Raw genomic sequence first — 19565 nt, 5'->3', positions numbered from 1 at the left:
TTGTTCAATACTGTAAATTCACCGTGTCAGCACAAACCCTGCGGAGATGGATGGAAATTCTGACCAATTTCAAAGAGAAATTTTTTGTTCCGTATCCCTACTGTGGACGGAGACGGCGCCCCCTGTAACAGGTCAGACCGTCGTCCACAAAGCGAAGCTGTAAGCGATGACGATTCGTCACAGCCGGCAATTGACAGCCATCACCTTGACTGGAAATAAATGGTGTTCATTTTTGAAAAAAACTTCTGGAAAAAAGACAAAAGTCAGAAATAGATTTTGAGACTGTCAGTCTTCCCACACAAACAAAAACATCACACACCATCTTCTCGAAAAATGTGCAAACTCCCCCCCCCCCCCCCCCCCCACACACAATGACGGAATATTAGAGTAAATGTCAAAGCGTTACAAGGTGAGGTTCTGTGCAGACTGACAGCGTTCTTCCCGTGGAACACCGATGTTTTTGACATTAAAGTTCATCTCCGCTCCCCCCCCCCCCAAAAAAAAGAAGAAGAGTTTTGCTCATCTTTTGTTCACTCAGGCGTTTGAGCGTTGCCGTGCAGAATGATGTGCAGTTTGATACGAGAAGACAAGTTTTCACCTTCATCTGTCCAAGGGGGGGGGGGGGGGGGGGGGTTCTGTGCTCGCCGCAAAATCCAAAGTTAAGAGTGTGAGTTTTGTGACATCAGAACTAACGCAGGTGAGAACACTTGAACACCCCAACAGATTTCTGATTTTTCTAAAACCACAGCGTTTGTCAGCTCGAAAGAGCTTTCTTTGTTAAAGAAATATGATGCTGAATTACCCAGAAAAGTTCCTGGATTGACGAAGACATTGATGCCATTGACTTGTCGACTCGCAATGTGTCCACGTCACGCAAGTTGGATCAGCCTGTGATTTCAAATTTAGATTTTCGGTGTGATTTTGAGTCCAGCCCTCTACATTGTTAATGTGCATTAGTAAAGATTTGAATAATCCGTTCATCGAGATCTGGTGCGTGATTCAAGTGTTCCCCTCGTTTCTCTTGAGCAGTGTATAAAGTTTAAAAATGATGAATGATTACGTCATTTGTCGATTGATTTGGCCCCTTTTGGACCCTGTATTGTGGCCGCTGTTAGGGGCGGGGCCGAGGCTCAGAACCGTCGGTCCCATGGCGACAGCTCGACAGCAGCTCTGACACAATATCTATAATCCTCGACATGCTTCCCGGGGCCCTTGTCCAGATCTGGACGAGAACCCTTTTGTGTCCACAGAGTCAACATTTCACCCACTCAAAGAAAAAGACTATTTTTAATTTTGGATGGCAGACAGTGCTTTTATTTTGACATTTTCCAACGGGTCTTCGGAGCCAGAGAAGCGGGGGAAATATATGTGACCTACGGAATGGACTTTTACAAAAGACCTTTTACACACCTAATATAACACCTCCATTTTTGACTGTGATAAAAAAAAAATGTAAAAAAACAAAACAACAGTGAGTGTTTGCAAACCAGATGGAGACGGAGATGAGCTAGTCAAGGCCGAGCCAAAGAATCCATATCAGGAGAGAAGCAGGGTAGTGGAAGGATGGATCAATGTGCAAATAAGCCGTCCTTACAACAGCAAAGGAGAGACGGCCATCTACTCTGGCTAGAGGACTTTTCAAACAGAACTAAAAAAATATTCCGCACACTTATCTCATGTTAGGGCTGGGGAATATCCGTGGGAAGCTGTCATTGTTTTACGCATTGCTCTGCTGCTTATGCACTCGTCATTCAGGCGTCATTCTTTCTCCTTGAACTGTGAAAGGTTACGTTTTTCTGTTGTTCCGCTATGTGGCGCATGCAAACTGCCCAGTCTCCTCCAGTCAACGTCCCGCCACTGCCGAGCTCAAATCCCCCATTGTGCGCTTCTAATTGCTCGGAGAGGGCGTAAAAGCCGACATTTATTTGCACTCAAAGGTTATGGATTATCATGACTTTATGGATAAAAGGAGGGTGATTATATTTTACTTCAATGTCTATGGAATAGGGCAGCTTTCTCTTGAAAAAAAACTAAAAAAAACAATCCAGATAAAAGCAGCAATACCTTCCCGGTGTCACATTTTTAACAAGCCATCGGAAACAAGGCGGAGGAGGCGGCGGCCTGGGGAAGATTGTCAGGCGTGAAAGGGTGAGCAACTCAATATTGGTGAAATTGCACCTTTGCTTTCTGATTTTGCTTCTTTCTTCTCTGATTCTTTTGTCAGCCTCAGAGGCTATTTGGCCGTCCAGCTCCCCGCCACAATGTACAATGACGTGCTCTACGGCAGGCGGACAGACGGACAGATTAGCAGGCCGATAGATCAGGGGGTGGTGGAATTATCCACGCGGCGAATCACAGCGAGTAACGAGTTGCGATCACAGAAGGGGACAAGAGGCCGGGAGACAGAAAGGGGAGTGACGGAGAGGGAGAAAGAAGCAAAAACAGGTGAGGAGACGGGGAGGAGGTGCCGTCGAAAGTAAGAACAGGGAACGGGAGGGAAACGATGTTCCCCATGCGATCTATAGAGCTCTCAATTATCCTTCTGCAGCCTGTCGACAGCGGCTCTTGGGGAGATGAAGAGGGGACTGAGGAAGGGAGGAAGGGAGGCAGGAAGGGGTGGCGGAGGGAACGTCGGTGCGAGGTGGAACGGTGACGGCGGAACCTTGTGCTGCGATGCAAATGTGCTGTCCCGTTTGTCTGCAGAGGACATAAACACAAAACACCAGGAGAGGCAGAAGCAGATAGAGAGAGAGAGAGAGGAAAACAGTGACAGAATGGAAATGAGACGGAGAGAAAGAAGAGGAGAGAACAGAACAAAGGGGGGGGGGGGGGGGCGACGAAATGAAAGAGAGACAGACAAAGGCAACAGAAGGGGAGAAAGGGGAAGGATGCTTCGAACGAAGGGAAGTCAAAACAAAGGCAGGGGGAACAAAATAACAGGAGATGTGGGGGGGGGGAGAGAACGCTGTGAATAAATTCAATAGAAACCTTCCACTTACAGCAGCCGACTTCCTCCAAGAAAATCGATGCAGACTGTAGCCAGAGTCCCCACAGGCCACGGAGGACGGATCCACTCTGCATGAGCACGTTCGCGCGTTGTGCCGCACCTGTGAGGACGCCGCGTCCACTCGCCACTCGTTTGACCGGAGGCTCATCCGACTCCCGACGTCTCGCGTCCAACTCCAAACAGATCCCGCAAGCCCCTCAAATCGTGATGGACACGATGGTACCTGTGTGTAAAAAGATGATTGGGCACAGAGCTGTATGGTTCACCTGAAGAGAACAACATGGCCTCCGAGTTACAGATCGGAGCCGTCCGAGGGTCTCCCCCCCCCCGCAGTCGACCGTCCAATCACAGCAGCGTAGAGGTCCAATCCAGCAAACGACGACTCACCTCAACACGTCCTCGTAAATAAACTCTGAGTCGACTTCGGTTCTGTCCAATCACACGCAAGAAGTCCTGTTGTCGTGAAATGTCTTTGTGTTTCGTGAAATGTTGTCTATTGTGCCGTCATGCGTTGTGAAATGTCCTCCTCCGTGACATTTGGTATTTTCCAAAATGTGGCTGTTGTGTTTCGACCTAGATTCTTTGTCTCCTCGTCCGTGAAATTGTTGTTGTGTTTTGCAAAACGTCCCGTTTCGTGGAGCGTGCCTCTTTTCGTAAAAATGATTTGTGAAAAGTCTAAATGTTTCATGAGATTCCGTCCTCTTTCGTAAAATGTTCTTTTCCCCCAAAATCTTATTGTGCTTTCTGAGTTGCTGTTGTTGTTGTTGTTGTGGTGGTGTTTTGACCTACTGTACAAGGCCACTGTGGGAACCGCGTGAATTGCTGCACTACTTAAACGTCGTCCTCTTTCCAAAATGTTTTGTTGTCTTAAATATGGTTGTGTTCTGAACTCACCCCCACCGCGGGGACCGAGCCATCTTTGAACAATGGGTTCAGTATAGAAACAATATGGTTAAACCTTGAACACACAAAAAATACACACATAGCAACACACTAGAACATCAATCGGCCACTCCCACTCCCCACAGACTAAACACACACACACACACACACACACACACACACACACACTAAATGCCAAGATAGACACATTGAAAAGCTGGTCAGAAAAAATGAATGCAATCTTAAGGCTTGTTGATGGCTCATTTTGATCGAGGAGAGGGTCTCTAGCCGCTCAAAGTGGGTGGGTCACCGGGAGAGATCCGCCAGATCAATAGATCACTCACACTCTTTCCACCTCCGACTCAGGGGGGAAAGAGTGGAGCCAAAACCAATCCATGAATCTGTTGAGTTATCTCTGTTTGTGTGTGTGTGTGTGTGTGTGTGTGTGTGTGTGTGTGTGTGTGTGTGTGTGTGTGTGTGTGTGTGTGTGTGTGTGTGTGAGAGAGAGAAAGAAAAAAATGTGCAGAGTACGTGAAGAGGAGAGATGAGGATTTGTGGCACTGAGAGCTGGTCTGGGTCTACGGGACCAATTTCTCTTTAAAGAAACTTCATCAGCCTCCCTCGGTGCCTCGGTGGCTTTGCATGTGTGTCTCTGTGCGCCTCTGTGCGTCGGCGTGTGTCGTTGTGTGTCCGCGCGCGCGTGTGTGTGTGTGTGAATAAAGCACTCGTACAGTATGGGTGTGTGTTTGATAGTTGGGTGTAAACAACAGCGAGACAGTAATTAGGGATATGGCATTTCCCTTCTATTCTCGGTTGCATTGTCTTTAAAGGTGCCTATGATTAAGATTGATGTGTCCATTGTGTAGTGTGTGTGTGTGTGTGTGTGTGTGTGTGAGATTGTGATAAAACTTTGTTGTATTTGGACTCAAGCTCTGCTGCATTGAAAGGGGGCTGTACCGAGTCATTATGGTCAGTAAGACATCCATTGATCAAACTGTCAAGTATCTATGTTTGTGTGTGATTGTGTGTGTGTGTGTGTGTGTGTGTGTGTGTGTGTGTGCGTGCACTCTCGCCTGATAAGCTAATTGCCCTTTGGCCAATGGAAATACACAGTTTAATGGCTCGGAAACATCGAGTCAATTAGCACATATAACAACAGGAAACGATATAGTTATTCATTTACACATTTCCCCTCACCAAACGCACGATTCACCTCACCGTGTTTGCTGTTCATCGTTCATCGTGTACACCTACACGGGAACACACACACACATACACACACACACACACACACACACACACACACACACACACTGTAACTGCGTTGCCGTATCGCTTTACTTACACGCAAACTTGTGCAAGCGCCGGCTCAAAATGAGGCTACAGCATGTGAGGAGAGCTGAGAGGGTGAGATGATACCTCGGGGAGCTGATTTACAGGAGCAGGAGTGCGTTTCACGTTGAGACACGCACACACACGCCCGCGCACGCAAACACACATAGCGACACAGATGTGTCTTGCCATCACGATAATTTATTCAGTCTAAAAAAAGGAGATAGCTTCTGAATCCCTCCATCAACGCGAGGCCCTTAAACGCACACATGAACACACGCAAGCGGCACACGTCTCCACATGTCCAAATGCACACACACACACACACACACACACACACACACACACACACAGATCATGTGGATCACGCTCACAGAGGTATCTGCAGTAACATGGGATTAACCGTGGCTGCAGAAAATCCTGTTTGTTCGCTTGTTGTTTCTTTGAGTCCGACTTTTTTTTCACTGCACCACATTCACAAAGAGAAAAGGAGTTGAAACCCAAATCTGTCAATTTCCCCCTTTTTCTCGGAGAAAGTGGGCGACCGCTTTGCCGCGGCTCACACACACACACGAGCATGTCGAGAATCTAGAGAGGCGTCTCAGCGCCGCCGGTATCTTACCTCTACATCCACCAAGAGGAGATTGTGATCTCATGTAGCGCGAAAAACATGAGTAATTCCATAAATATTTCCCCTGCCCTGGTAGCCTGGAGGTAGAGGCCTGAGACTGAACATTCTGGTTCAGCTCCCCGGGTCAGCGCGTGGAAAGTGTGCTAAGGAAGGCAGTCAGCACTCACATGCTCCGGTGGAGCCGCTCAGCAGGCGACAGGAGCCGGCGGGGGCTCCTACTCCCAGGTGCGGATGTTTGCAGAAGGCCACGATTTTCGAGGAGCGAAAAAATCGAACGCGCGCAAATCCAACTGCCGTCGATGGCGGTGCTGGCGACCCGGTGCTCACCGTGACGTAGGAGGTCCAGATGGGTGATGCATGCAAATTGCAGGAAAAAAGGGTCAATGCATATGTAAAAATAAAAACATTCTTCGACTCTTCCAGTTGTGTCTATCCATGCAGAGAGGTTTCAAAACCCTTGCAATAAATCAACCTTCCCCAATACAATGCAGATAATAAAGACAATAACGTTTGCCTCGCAGACAATTTATTATACACGTCCAATATTTTCTAATAATTCCTGGAAAGTACCGTGTGAAAAATCGCACTAATTGGCGTTAATCTTTCACGCTTCTCCGCGCTTCCCTCAGCGCAGCCCCCCCCCCCCCCCCCGACCCTATAGAAGCTGCGTCTGCCCCCGACCACCAGAAATGAATCAAATGAAAATGAAAGAGAAGAGGAGTTACGCGCCACAATCTCATTAAGATGAAGACGACGTGTGTCACTTCGACGGAGGCGAGCTATCTCGACATTACACCCACACGAGGGGGATGATCTGGAAGGTAGCGAAGATTTCAAAGTGGACATCGCGAAAGTCGGAAAGGGAAGTGTTTTTGCCAACCCTGAAGAACTCCCCCCCCCCCCCCTTCCGGCCTGGAGAGACAGGCTAACGTGCATATAAGAAAGCCAGAAGTTCCTTTTATTCACAGAAGACTGTATAGCCAGGCTCTATTCAGCCATGTATTTCCGTTTACTCTCAGCAGTAATGACTTCATGAGGTTTTTTTTCTCAAAGAGAATAATAACCATGAGAGAAAAACACTGGTCATGTCTTTCCCACGACTGGCACAGATGTATTGTCCACAACCGTGGCCTCAGAGTCAACTGTCACACCCCATTTATATTTGTTTCAAGCTTGGACTCCGATTCCATCTCCACTGTTCAAGGACGTTTTTACCTTTAATTAACGATTCCATATTAGATCTGATCAGTTGGTCTTTACTCACAGGCTACGTACCTTTTACGGCTGCAGTCATTAAACCTCTGGTTAAAAAAAAGCCGACTCTTGACCCAGATGCCTTAACCAAATATGGACCTACATTCAACCTCGCCTTCATTTCTGAAATCCCCCCCCCCCCCCCCTTCAAACCAATTATGTGGTTATTTACGCAGGAACGGTGCGTTTGAAGATTTTCCACTCAGGGTTTTAGAGAATATCACCGCACAGAGGAGGCAGCACTGGTGAGTTACCGGTGATCATCTCGCGGCAAACGATGCGGCATAAGAATTTTAAATAAGATTAACCGCGCCTCGTTGCTGGACGATTGTGCACTTGCCTCTGGGCGCTAAAGGAAAACATTAAAAAAAAAGGATTCAAATTAAAAAAACGTTTGCACATGCTCACGGGGTGCATGTCATGTGGCTTAAAACGGCGGATCGTTTCACTTGGAGTCCAAACTCGGCACATATGCTTCCCGCCGCCTCTGTCCCCTGCTCTGTTTGACCCGAGTTGTCCGTCTAACTTCTGGCTTGCTAAGCCTCGCAGCCTCCTCTATGATCTTGTCTGAATTTACATCTCTCTACATGCCCCTCTAATCGTGGCGGAGGAGAAGTTCTCATCGGCGCTGATGAAAGAGCGAGAGGTCGATAAAATGCAAACCGGGCTTCTCTAATGCCTCCTTCCGCATCACGCATCGCTCTGTCTTTTGTGGCCCCCGGCTCCGCACGCGGCCAGGAAGGTGTGAAGGCAAGCACTCCCGTGAAAATCAATGATTAGACTTTGGCATCACTCCTTGGAAGTGTGAGAACATTTCAGACCAAATTGGAGGAGGGGTGATCAGTGGGTATGAGTGTTTGAGATCAACCGTAATAAAGATGGCATGGGGACACAGGGGGGGCAAACAAATCCGCCGGATGGCGTCTGATGCATTAAAAGGACCAGAGACACTTGTCCTTTAACGTCCTAGGTACATTTGAGATGTATGAAATATGCTTGTCAGCATAAATCAATTTCAGGTTCACTGTGTAATGCGAGCACAATGGGAGAGAGAGAGGCGACGGAGCAGCACCATCACGCAGTCCAGCGGCGCAGAGGCAACTGAACTCCAGGCTTCACGTGCTCACGGGGAAATGTGCTGTGTGGTTTTAAAGGAGCTCTGTGCGGTGATCTGACCACTAGTGGGCCTGTGGAGCAATTTGTTAATGGGTGGGTCCCCCTTTTTCGATTGCATGTCTTTTACCAATAAAGGTTAAAAATGATCAGCGTTTTTGGCCATAACAATTTCATCATGTGAGCGTAAATAGTTGTTTGTGTTTGTATAGCTGCTTTCACACAGGCGTTTTCCTCAACTTCTCCACGGGCGCTGCACGTGAGAACGCAAATGTCTGCACGGGTTGCTCTGGACATTTTTCCGGAAACTTTTACTGCCGGACCCCCCTGCTTAAATCAGCCCTGCAATGGAGAGGCGACCTGTCCGGGGTGTTGACGGACAGGTCAACACACGCCCCCCCCCCCCCCCCCCCCCCCCCCCCCCCCCCACCCCCCCGACCCTGCCCGACCCTTAAGGAACATTGCAATTTCAAAGTGGCGACTCTCACTGTATGTCTTGTATGTGTTTTTTGTCCTGTATTTACTATTTGGTCCAATTTATTTTGTGCAATGTGTGCATTGGTGTTGACTACTTCTCTAAGCCAAAAAACCCCTCGGGGATAATTAAGACAATCCATCCATGTTTTTGGTTCAGATAACTTTGGCTACTCTAATCACTTGCACCTTCCAGCAGCGGGAAACAGCTTTCGGCGGAAAAAAAACCCTAAGCCGATGACTTCAGCTCACTGTATCTCTCTTTCTGTTTTGATAAACTGTACTATTATAATCTTTCTTTTGAGGTTTTATTTGCTTTTTTTGTTTTCACAGCAACAACATAATCACATATGTTCTTTCATTTCACTCTCCCTCTTCATCTCTTAGAGAGATCCTTCGTCAAAATCGACTTTGGCCTAAAAAAAAACGACAGAGGAATGACAACAAACTTAACATAAACCTGAAAAGCTGAGAAATAATAGCCAAATTTGACAGTATCTACAATACGACTTCCTCAGTTCTCGGATATCCAAGTAGGTTTACTGTGCTGTGATTAGTTTAAAACCCCATCACACTAGAATTACTGGTATTGATCTCTATTGTTAGATACATAAAATGACAAGTTGTGACTTACACACTGTATAAGATATTGATTTAAGAAATGAAAAATAACATAGGAACAGCCACCTCAGTGTGAATCCAGTGTTTAGCCTGTTTCAATTTCATTTTATTGAGGGTACTTGAGTTCCTGCCACCACACTTACGGATGCTATAAAGATGCTGGAGACAGCAGCAATCCAGATAATGGCTCTGATGATGATGACGACGAGGATGATGACGATGATGATGATGATCATGCTGCTGATGATGATGTGGTGGTGAGGCCATCAGAAATATACTGAATGGTGAACACCTCAACCTGCTGATAGGGAAATTTCTCAGCGCCACAATCTGCGAATAAAACATGGCAGGTTGTAAAGATTTTTCCAGAAGCCACAAGTCCAAGGGACTTCCTGTATTCGATTTTTAAACTGACGTACCCTGCCTCTTGCCCAATGTGTGCTACTTTAGGCCATGCATGGGTAAAAAAAAAAATAATAATGGGAACATGCCCTGTGAAAGTAAACAAAAGTCTTTCCACAGGCAAAAGCAGTAACATCAAAATCTGGAAGTTCATCGTATTTGAAAGATGTTTGCAGAATATTTCTTTTTTAGCATTTATTTCCTAAAAAGCTGTAATAAGTATAAAAACCTTCATACAATATGTACCACTCTACTTAACCTAAAGGGGACCACACCATGTTTTTGTATGTAACGTGAACGTTCATCTTGGACAATTCTATTCATTTGCAAACTTTGTTGGAGGGTGTCCCCATCCAAGACGGGTCCTGCGTTATCTCGTTATGATCTGGCCCATTTTTTCCAAAATCTAGTTAATATTGAGGTTGGGCTACAGCGGTTGTGCTTAGTCAAATTACCACAACCTGGTGATAATTACAAAGGGGAAATTATCAGTGACTTAAAAGGAACAAAGCAACGGTTGATTCAGGATTTCTCATTCCCAGCTGCATCTTGATATATTGACAAGATATGCTCTGTGCATATATTTACAGTATGTTCAGCGGAAGTCAACAATTAATGTGTTACAATCTGACGTGTTTTTTTCGTGGGATGGTTTATTTCTTTATGTCGTGTCAAATATGTGTCTGTTTTTAAAGTGCCATCTGTTATGACGAGAGCACAACAAACACACAGCAGGCAGGGCCCGACCAGGGACTGGTGGTTCATGTTTGCTCTTTGGTGACATCTGCTGGTAGGAAACAGCATCTACTCCCGTAGAGTTTGACACCAAGTAGGATTATTGCTGCTGCTGCTGCTGCTGCTACTGTACTGAAGTGCAGTGGGTTTTATTACCACAACAGTTTTATTACCACAACCACCAGGGCTGATCGCCACCAGACATATAAAGATCAGGTCAACAATTAGAAATCGCACAGAAAAGAGAAAGTTGGTAGAATAAACGGAATTGGAAATAAAGGGCATTAAATATTTGATTTACAATGAAATGACACTGGATGTGTTCATGAGCTTTCATTTGCCACCAATGTTATTACTAGGATTAATTATTAGTTTAGTGGTGGAAAGTAACTATCTACATTTACTCAAGTAGCCTACTGTACTTTTTATTTTATTAATCTCCCTTCTCTGCTAACTCATCCCTGTGGTCCACTAAAGTTCAGAGGGAATTTTATTTATTTATTTTTTACTTTTACTGGCCTTTGTGACAGCTACTAGTTACTTTACAGAATATGCTTTTATAGCTTTAAAAAACAAACAAACAACACATTGTATGATTAAGAATCAAGCAAAATTTCACGCAGCTCTGAGAAAGAGGGTATAGGTGTTATAATAGAAACGCCGACACAAGGCATGTCTTAGAAAAATTGCGAGCGATAACTCTTGATTCTGCAGAAAAAAAAATTGAATTACCTGGTTCCTAAAATTAAAAATTGTTAATCTAACCTGGGGTGGGTTGTGTCGCCATGGTCTGTGCAAGTTTTTTCAAATTCTTTTAGAATTTAGCAGAATGAGACGATCAATAGCAGTAAATACTGAGTAGCCAGTTAGCTTAGCTTAGTTTCCTGAAGACAACTTCACAGCGATGAGACTTCAGGCAGTTATCGCTTGGGGCCAGAAAAATGACCCCCCCACCTCGCCCTCAATCTTAAAGGGGCAGTGAGCGATTGGGGAGAAAGCTTGTTTCTCTCTTTGTTGTTGTTGTTGTTGTTGTTATGAATTTACTGCTCTGGCCCAGGGTTTAATATTCTGGAGCACATCTTCAGGGAGGAACCTGACAGAAACATATCTCACCCTCACTAGATGATAGTTAAACCGAGGCAGGGGGACTTCCTTTCCCCTCAAGGTACACAAACCACAGATTCATTCACATGATCCTCATTGAATGTGTGGTTGACCTGTTTGCGAATGTGTATGAAAAAATCACAGGGCGGCGGAGCAGACCTCAGTACGTGAAGTGTCTCAGGATGTTCGGGGACAAGTTCAAGGTTCCCCTGGAAGCCTGTCGGGTCGTTAACTGCCCGATGACGCAGGCAAAATCAGAGACGCAGCGGCTCCACGAAGACACCCCGACTGCGGGCCTTCGCAGACGAACTGTTACCCAGCGTGAGCAAGGTGCTGAGGAGAGCTGGGCGGCTGCTCCGCGGGGGGGAGTTGACAGACACATGAATGTACACTCTCAGCAGCAGGATATTAAATAAATGTTTGCTCAATCTAGACAGGAAAAGGGAGGAATGACACTGAGCTCTCACCTGTTTCGTCGGCAGAGGGCAGAGGTCTTTTAAGGCTGGAAACCATTGTCAAGTTCAGAATACACATCATTGGAAGTTGTCGGATCACTGTACGGTTCACACTACACGACTCGCTGCGATCTCACCCTCCAGTCCATCGTCAGTTGGACTGGCGACAGTGGGTCCCACACTACACAACCGTTCAGAGATGAGCTGACCCCAGCAAGACCTCGCTGACCCGTTTCATTGCGGACTGTTCGAGTAAAAGAAAGGGCGATGCCCAACCAGAAAATACTGAGAAAAAAAAGAAAAGATCTGCTCTGTCGTTTTTTTCATTTCCAAGTCTAATTATACATTAAAAACAGGAATTCATAAACTGGTTTTCAAATCCAGGTGTACTTGAGTTCCTCTACCAACTTCTCCTTCCCACAATCCATGTCATATGATAGGCCAGGTGTTAGCCAATCAGAGAGCTTGTTCCCATGTTAATTTGCATTGTTTTACCCATCCAACACAAGGCCCCCAAGTGTCACGGAATCCTGAATGGAGAGGCGACATGACTTTCCAAATGGAATTCGAGGAAAAGCAGCAAAGGAAATGGATCTGAATATGAGAAAAGGAATGGCCCTTTTAAATGCCTTTTTAGAAGCTGTATTCTTAATTCAGTTTGTGAATTCAATTATTTGTTTCTGTTTTTAAAACTACATTTTCAAATTGATTTTTAAATGCTCTTATTTATTTACGAATTCATTCATGGATTTTTAACTTATGTAACCAAATCCTGTTTTAAATTTTCATTTGGAAAATCTTTTTAAGACTTTCTCTTTTTAATAACGGGTTAATTAATGGATTTGAAAAACAATATATGAATTCCTGTTTTTAATGTACAATTAGATATTAAATAAAGAAATGCTCTATTTAAATATTTATAACATTCATAAAAACCCATTTCCATAGACTTGCTTTTATGTGATGTCATCTTTTTATATTGTCTTTGTGTATATATTATTTTATTTTATTTATTTTTTTATTCAGATATGTGACCTGAAAACCTTATTATTGTTGCAATGCTGATTTTAATTGTCTGTGATTCATATGTTTTTGTGAAAGCACTTTGTGAAGCTACTTCTAAAAGCTGCTATGTAAATAAAATAATCATTATTATTATTATTTCAAATTCCATGTCCCTTGAGGTCCTCCATACATAAATACGCCAATTGCATTGGACGAATCCGTTGCAGGCAGACTGGATTGGAAGTTGTGTGTGTTTGTGTGTGTGTATGTGTGTGTGTGTGTGTGCGTGTGGGTGGGATGTCGTCGTTCACTGCTGCAGAGTGTGAAGCAACTCATTGCAGGAAGAAGAAGATGTGGCCGGAGCTCCAGCAGCCCTCGATGACGCGACACGCAACATTGACATCAGACTGTAAGTTGAATATCATTAATATTTGTGAAAGCGGTTGTTGTATACTAAGTAGATGTGAAGATGTATTGAAGAGAAGTCCGCCGACACCATCCGTCATCAGGAGACCCCTAACATAGCATTCCAGAGTAAGAAAATGTAAACCACATGTGCTACTCACATTACATATATTGACAAAAAGACACTACATATTTCCTATTATTTTATTTGTATTAGTTGGATCATATTTCAAGGAATTTGTGTGCATTGTTTTTTTGAATGCGTGTGTGTGTGTGTGTGTGTGTGTGTGTGTGTGTGTGTGTGTGTGTGCTTTATGGAAGCCCAGGAAGAACGGCTCCTCTTGTGAACAGCCAAATACAGTAACAATGAACAATCAATGACCAGTTCATGCTCACGTGCAAACGGTTTTGGTTCTTGTTGGTGTTTTCTGTTGTGCTTTGGTCTCAGATTTATAAAGCTTGATCTCTATTTTCATACTTTAAGAAAATGATTGGCTTGAGATCGCTCGGAGTTGCTCTTGTAATTCTGTAACGTACTGAACCAGGTCAAGTCAGAGCTATATCGAAGAGGGAAAGTGGGAAGAAAAAAAAACGGATTTGGGATGAACATGGACAGACGGCAATGTTTTGCGGGAATTTAAGAAGGAGGCGTTTTGGGTTTCTCATCTCCATTCCCTCTCAATAAACATATCTCCCCTGTTTAGTCAAGGTGTAATATTCCCCCCTCAGTGTGAGGACCATTCAGCCGTCTCAGATTTCAAATCCCCGAAGCTTTTCAGTGTGACACTGTAGGGCTGAGAAACTTGAAACCTCATTCATTCGTCAGACTGTTCAACCCACTGTGAACATCAGGGAGCCACGAGTTGTCCACAGGGAAATTCCAATTGTAGTCTCATTGTCCTTCCTTTCTTTGCTTTCTCACTTGTCACATGTCCTACATCTTCATCCGTACAACATTTCAGGTGATGCTTCAGTTACTTCTGTGTCAGAACCATAGACTGTAGAGTCAGAACCATAGACTGACTCTAGTTATCAAAAATCTAGTCGTCTTTATGGCATCTATAAGTTCTCTACCAAAAACATTGTCACGCGTAACCCTGCATTCTTCAAATGTATGCTCTGCATGATTTGCTTTGGAGAGAAAAACTGTATTAGACAAAAATGATCCCATATCTCAGTCATCATTTATTTATCACCCTATTGTATAAACAATATATAATGTGTTTTTATTATTATTATATATATAATATATAATAATAATATACTATTATTATAACATATGGTCTGCTTGGTTAGGACAATCCCGCCCCAGACCCCTGAGGTAAGTGGTTGGAACCGTTTTTTCCTGGCCGGGCACCGGTTCTCTCACGGTGGAAAACAAAAGAACTGGCCTGCCAAGAAGTCTCCTAGACATCCAGAACTGGGCCAAACAATAGATTAATAAATAGATTAATTCCATCCATCCAATGTCAGACTGGAGCTTTTCTTCCAGTCCGGTTTGTGTAAAGGGTTGAAACGAACTGAGAGAGCGATTCTTATTTGCATTGTAAGATTTGTACCAGTGGAGGCTGATAACATTTGCAGGTAATCACAGGAGATGGGAAAGGATAAGATGAGCATCGTGTCCCTCTGCTGTTCAACACTAATCAAAAACTGACTTCACATTCTAACAAGCCTGATTACTTTAGTAATGTACTGAGGAACCTATAGGGTCTACGTTTACCGTTTACTCACACTGTACTGTAAGAAAAGGGCTGATAACACCAAGCTGCACCGCTGTGTACTGTTACTACCCTGTAGTTACCGAGTGCTTATGGTACAATTTATGTCTCTTTTCCTCTAAAAGTCACAGTTGTTTTTCTTCTTCGTTTATTTATTGCAATATTCATACATCAAACCACTACAGTAAATAATTGGCCGCTTCGTGAAGAGTTATCTTCTATCCTTCTGTGATTGTGGGTAGACTGATTAATTGCCGAGAATGTTTCCCAGAACTGTTTGCAGCAAAGCAGATAAGTTCCTTTTTTTAATCATCCAACCACATTTGAAAAATAATGATATATGAAAGAAACCCACCGCAGCATGGCCTTTTCAGGGAAGTTCCCCATTGTGCTATCTCAGGCTTTCTTCCTCCATACAAACAGTATCCCCAAATCAAAGCACGCAACAATTGACTGATTGATTCGTCGATGAGTGGCCAGTTGGTGCTTGTGCTGGTTTCTCCTTCTGGGGCGAGGTCGGGCGAGGTTCTCTGTGGAGTGAGTGAACTTTGATGGTGCCTGTGTCGTTGTTTGTCTGGAGATGATCACATCAAGCACCGTGAGGACGGCTCCTCATCCCTGGGCTGATTGCTTCACGGGAAGAAGAGCTTCTCACAGTTTGAGAGTCCCGGTGGATACTGCAGGATTTCTTGAGCTCACGACCATTGTTGTATCTGCGGGCCCCTTCAACCTCCGATTGGTCAGTTTGGCCAGGCAGCCAGCTCTAGTAAAAGTTGTGGTTGTTCTAATCTTCCATTTAGGAATTGGGAACCCCTCAGTGCCGCAGAAATGCTTCTTAGCCTTTCTCAGATCTGTGCCTCGACTTAATCCTTTGCTCCAATATTCATTGTGAGCTGTATAGACAGGTGAGTGCCTTTCCAAATCTTTTCCATTGAATTCAATTCAAGGTATCATCTCCAAGGTGATAGTGGGAGGCACCTGAGATTTGTCTCTACTGATAAGCCCCTTTCCGGATGTTAGACTGGTTATGACATTTACCCCAGAGAAACGAATTCCTCTGTGAAAAGTTGAGAGAGGTTTGGACCGACATCTTTACAAAATAAGCTTTGGTAGAAGTTTGAATGCTAGTTCTCCCCCGCTCCGAGCAGGAATGTCCATGGGACAAGTACTGTGATTGATACCTAACCTAAAACACCAGGAAGTCAACATCACCTCTGAGAATAATTGAGCGAGTGAATTGCGTTATAGAACGGAAGGAACTGAGTTTTACATCGGACGGCAAATTATGTTTTACTTCTCTACAAACACACTCAGTGTCTCGGTACACAGCAAGCTTTCAGTGACTGACTCACTGTCCGAGGACAGAAGAGAGCGGAGCTTGTTCTGTCCTCGGACAGTGAGAAATATGCAGTATTTGTACCAAAAGCCGAGATAATGCGTACGCGTTGAGATAGTATGTTCATGTTCGTACTCAATCTGAGACATTGGAAACTTCTCTACAAACACACTCAGTGTCTCGGTACACAGCAAGCTTTCAGTGACTGACTCACTGTCCGAGGACAGTGTACACATGTACACATGTTTATCTCTCCCTTCCCCAAATGCTGTTTTTGCCTTCCTCTTGCTCTCTTAGAAAGATGAGAACAAGGCGAGTCTCAACTCGCCACAACACCTGTTAAGGATGTTGCCATGGCAACGCAGTCCCGCTGTAGCCATCAGTGTGTTTGCTTTGTTCCTCAAATGTCTGATCTCTAACTCAGGCTCCTTACATGCCTCCGGTTAGGAATCTATCTCGTCTGTGGCTGGATGGACAGGCTCAAAGAATTAAGGTGGAAGCTCTTCCTCCTCCTAATTGCTACCAGCATCTTCATGTGCATGCTCGCTGTGACAACACCCAGGACATCTACGCCGTTTCCAAATCCCCACGGGCCTCCGAAGACATGCCTCTTTCGGGTCTCTGGGCAGACCATCACCCCCCTCAACAACACCAAGCACTTGCTGGTGTCAGCCTTCATGGACCAGAGGGTGAAAGGCTCGGATATACGCGTCATTGGCATATTTAGGAGAGACTCCATCCAACCCCTTCACTGCTGTTTCTGCTGTGCAGGTTACTTGTCAGCCACAGCTCCTGCAACCATCTTACAACACGCAGACCACTTTGGTTTTCCCTTCGTCACCACAGATGTCATGTGTCCGATTGCTCAAAACTGCGACGCCACACACGTTGCTCTTCTGACACAGAAGGAGGGTGGGATCGTACGGAACCAGACCTGGCTCCCCATAAGAAACAATCACACCGAGGAGAACGGGGAGGAGCAGTTGCAGTTCAACTTCACAGTCTGCATCTCCAACCTGTTTGGAGATTACAACAATGTGCTTCAGTTTGCACAGACCCTGGAGATGTACAGGTAAGCACAGCGACAACACCGCAAAACGCTCAGGCGCCTTCTCTCTGACAATGTCCAAGACACTCTTGCGCTTTAGACTCTCACAGGGTTTTAAAATGTCCAGTTTAGAAGTTGTGTCTGCAGTAGAGTCTTTCTAATTTCTCGTATGGTGTCATACAACTTCACTAGGCGTCTTTAGTAGGCAGTAAATGTACAATTAATAAACACTGTGTGTGTGTGTGTGTGTGTGTGTTCGTGTGTGTGTGTGTGTGTGTGTGTGTGTGTGCGTGTGTGTAATTTGTGTAAATTAATAATTTAGCCCTTGCCTCACTGTTCTCCCAGGATACTTGGGGTGGACAGAGTGGTGATCTACAACACCAGCTGTGGCCCAGACCTCGACCGCCTGTTGCGGAGCTACAGCCAGGAGGGCTTCGTGGAGATGGTTCCTTGGCCCATCGACCAACATCTGAATCCGTCGAAAGGCTGGCTCTTCTCAGAACACGGAGGGGACGTGCAATACTTTGGCCAGTTAGCCACGCTAAATGAGTGCATTTACAGATCCATGGGTCGGTCGCGCTACGTCCTGTTGAACGACATCGATGAGATTGTTATGCCGTACCGACACAGCAACATGATGTCTCTGATGAATATGCTCCAACAGCAACATCCAAATGTAGGATATTTTCTGTTTTTTGCATTTGCTGGGAGACAAACATTGTGTTGATATGCAAATTCTAAGATGGTATTGTGAATTTGTTAATTGTCGTATCCTTTCCCTCTTCCATGCTGTGTTATATTCTGTAGACGGGGGTGTTCCTCATTGAGAACCACATCTTCCCTAAGAAACACTTTGAGCCAAGTGGGAGGTTTCACCTGCCGCGATGGAACGGGGTGCCAGGCGTTAATATCCTGGAGCACATCTACAGGGAGGAGCCCGACAGAGAAAAATACCATCCACACAAGATAATAGTTCAGCCAAGGTAGGGTCCAACTTGTCAGACTGACATTCAGGAGCTACACTCGATGCGTCGATTGACGGGTCCTTTTGTCAAACACTAAATTTGTCATTTAATGTGGTTATATTTTTTTGATATTGCAAAACATAGTTCACATGCTGTAAAATTACACTAACTGGTGACAGAGAGCATATTAGAGTCCCAAGAGTAGAATGTAGCTATATATTTGAAGATGAAAATGAGGTTGGAAAGACAGTTTACCCAACTTTATGACAAAGTTCAACAAAAGTCATCACGCGAGCGTTGGAAAATAAAAACCTTTTCCTCTTAAAGTCACAGGTTGTGATTTGACCTAACTCGTCCATGTCTCCGTGCATCGCAGGATGGTGGAGCAGACCTCGGTACACGAGGTGCTCAAGTATTCGGGACAGCGTTACAAAGTTCCGCCAAACGTATGTCGGCTCATTCACACCCGCGTGGCTCTGCAGGGGAGGCTTTCATTGGAGCAGCTCAATGTGGACAAACGGTTGTGGGACTTCCACGAGAAGCTGATTCCCAATGTGGATAAGGCGCTGAAGAGAGCGGGACTGCTGAGCACAGAGGGGCAGAGCTGATGGACGGACAGAAGTACACTGCTCAAGTGTCGAGGATCGTCCACTTCGGAAGAGCGGTATGACATGCCGACTGTGACAAACTGGTTTTGTCCTGGTTGCTCTTAGAGGAGAACTTTTGATAAGGGATCAACGAAATTGGCCAAAGTGTATCCTGAGGAGGACCGTACGTAGAAATAAGCAATGGATAGATTGAAATTTCTATACTGCAATCGAACACAGATAGAGAAACACAGGCAGCCTTACCCTGTCTTGTCTCAGGTCACTGCGTTACAGTAAGATGACTGGATCATTAAAGGCATTAAATACCCAGAAATATCTTCTTTTTTGGGGGGGGGGTATGTTACATACTGTACATTGTACATGTAGTTCATTCATATGATTGGTGGTTTTTGCAAGTAATTTTTGGCAGTTATCACTTCTTTGTCAAATTTTGTTTTATCTTAGTTTTATCTTTCAATGAATGAAAT

At 44.8% G+C, this 19565-nt stretch overlaps 1 protein-coding gene and 1 long non-coding RNA gene across 2 annotated transcripts; one reads left to right on the top strand and one right to left on the bottom strand.

Moving 5' to 3' along the window:
• Positions 1-8998: 8998 nt before the first annotated feature.
• LOC118286192 lies at positions 8999-12275 on the bottom strand. The gene is made up of 4 exons (XR_004785334.2): positions 12023-12275; positions 11715-11906; positions 9458-9644; positions 8999-9109 (listed from the first exon to the last, which is right to left on the bottom strand). It is a non-coding gene; the product is annotated as an uncharacterized LOC118286192 (long non-coding RNA).
• Positions 12276-13307: 1032 nt separating this feature from the next.
• On the top strand, positions 13308-19411 carry LOC118286356. The gene is made up of 5 exons (XM_035610756.2): positions 13308-13424; positions 16925-17549; positions 17871-18201; positions 18333-18508; positions 18867-19411. Exons 2-5 carry the CDS (start codon positions 16948-16950, stop codon positions 19096-19098), a joined length of 1341 nt encoding a protein of 446 aa, XP_035466649.2. The 5' UTR covers positions 13308-13424; positions 16925-16947; the 3' UTR covers positions 19099-19411.
• Positions 19412-19565: the final 154 nt, after the last annotated feature.

Source organism: Scophthalmus maximus, chromosome 15 (assembly GCF_022379125.1).
Source record: "Scophthalmus maximus strain ysfricsl-2021 chromosome 15, ASM2237912v1, whole genome shotgun sequence".
Taxonomy (NCBI): domain Eukaryota; kingdom Metazoa; phylum Chordata; class Actinopteri; order Pleuronectiformes; family Scophthalmidae; genus Scophthalmus; species Scophthalmus maximus.
This window is presented reverse-complemented; position numbering and strand designations above follow the sequence as displayed.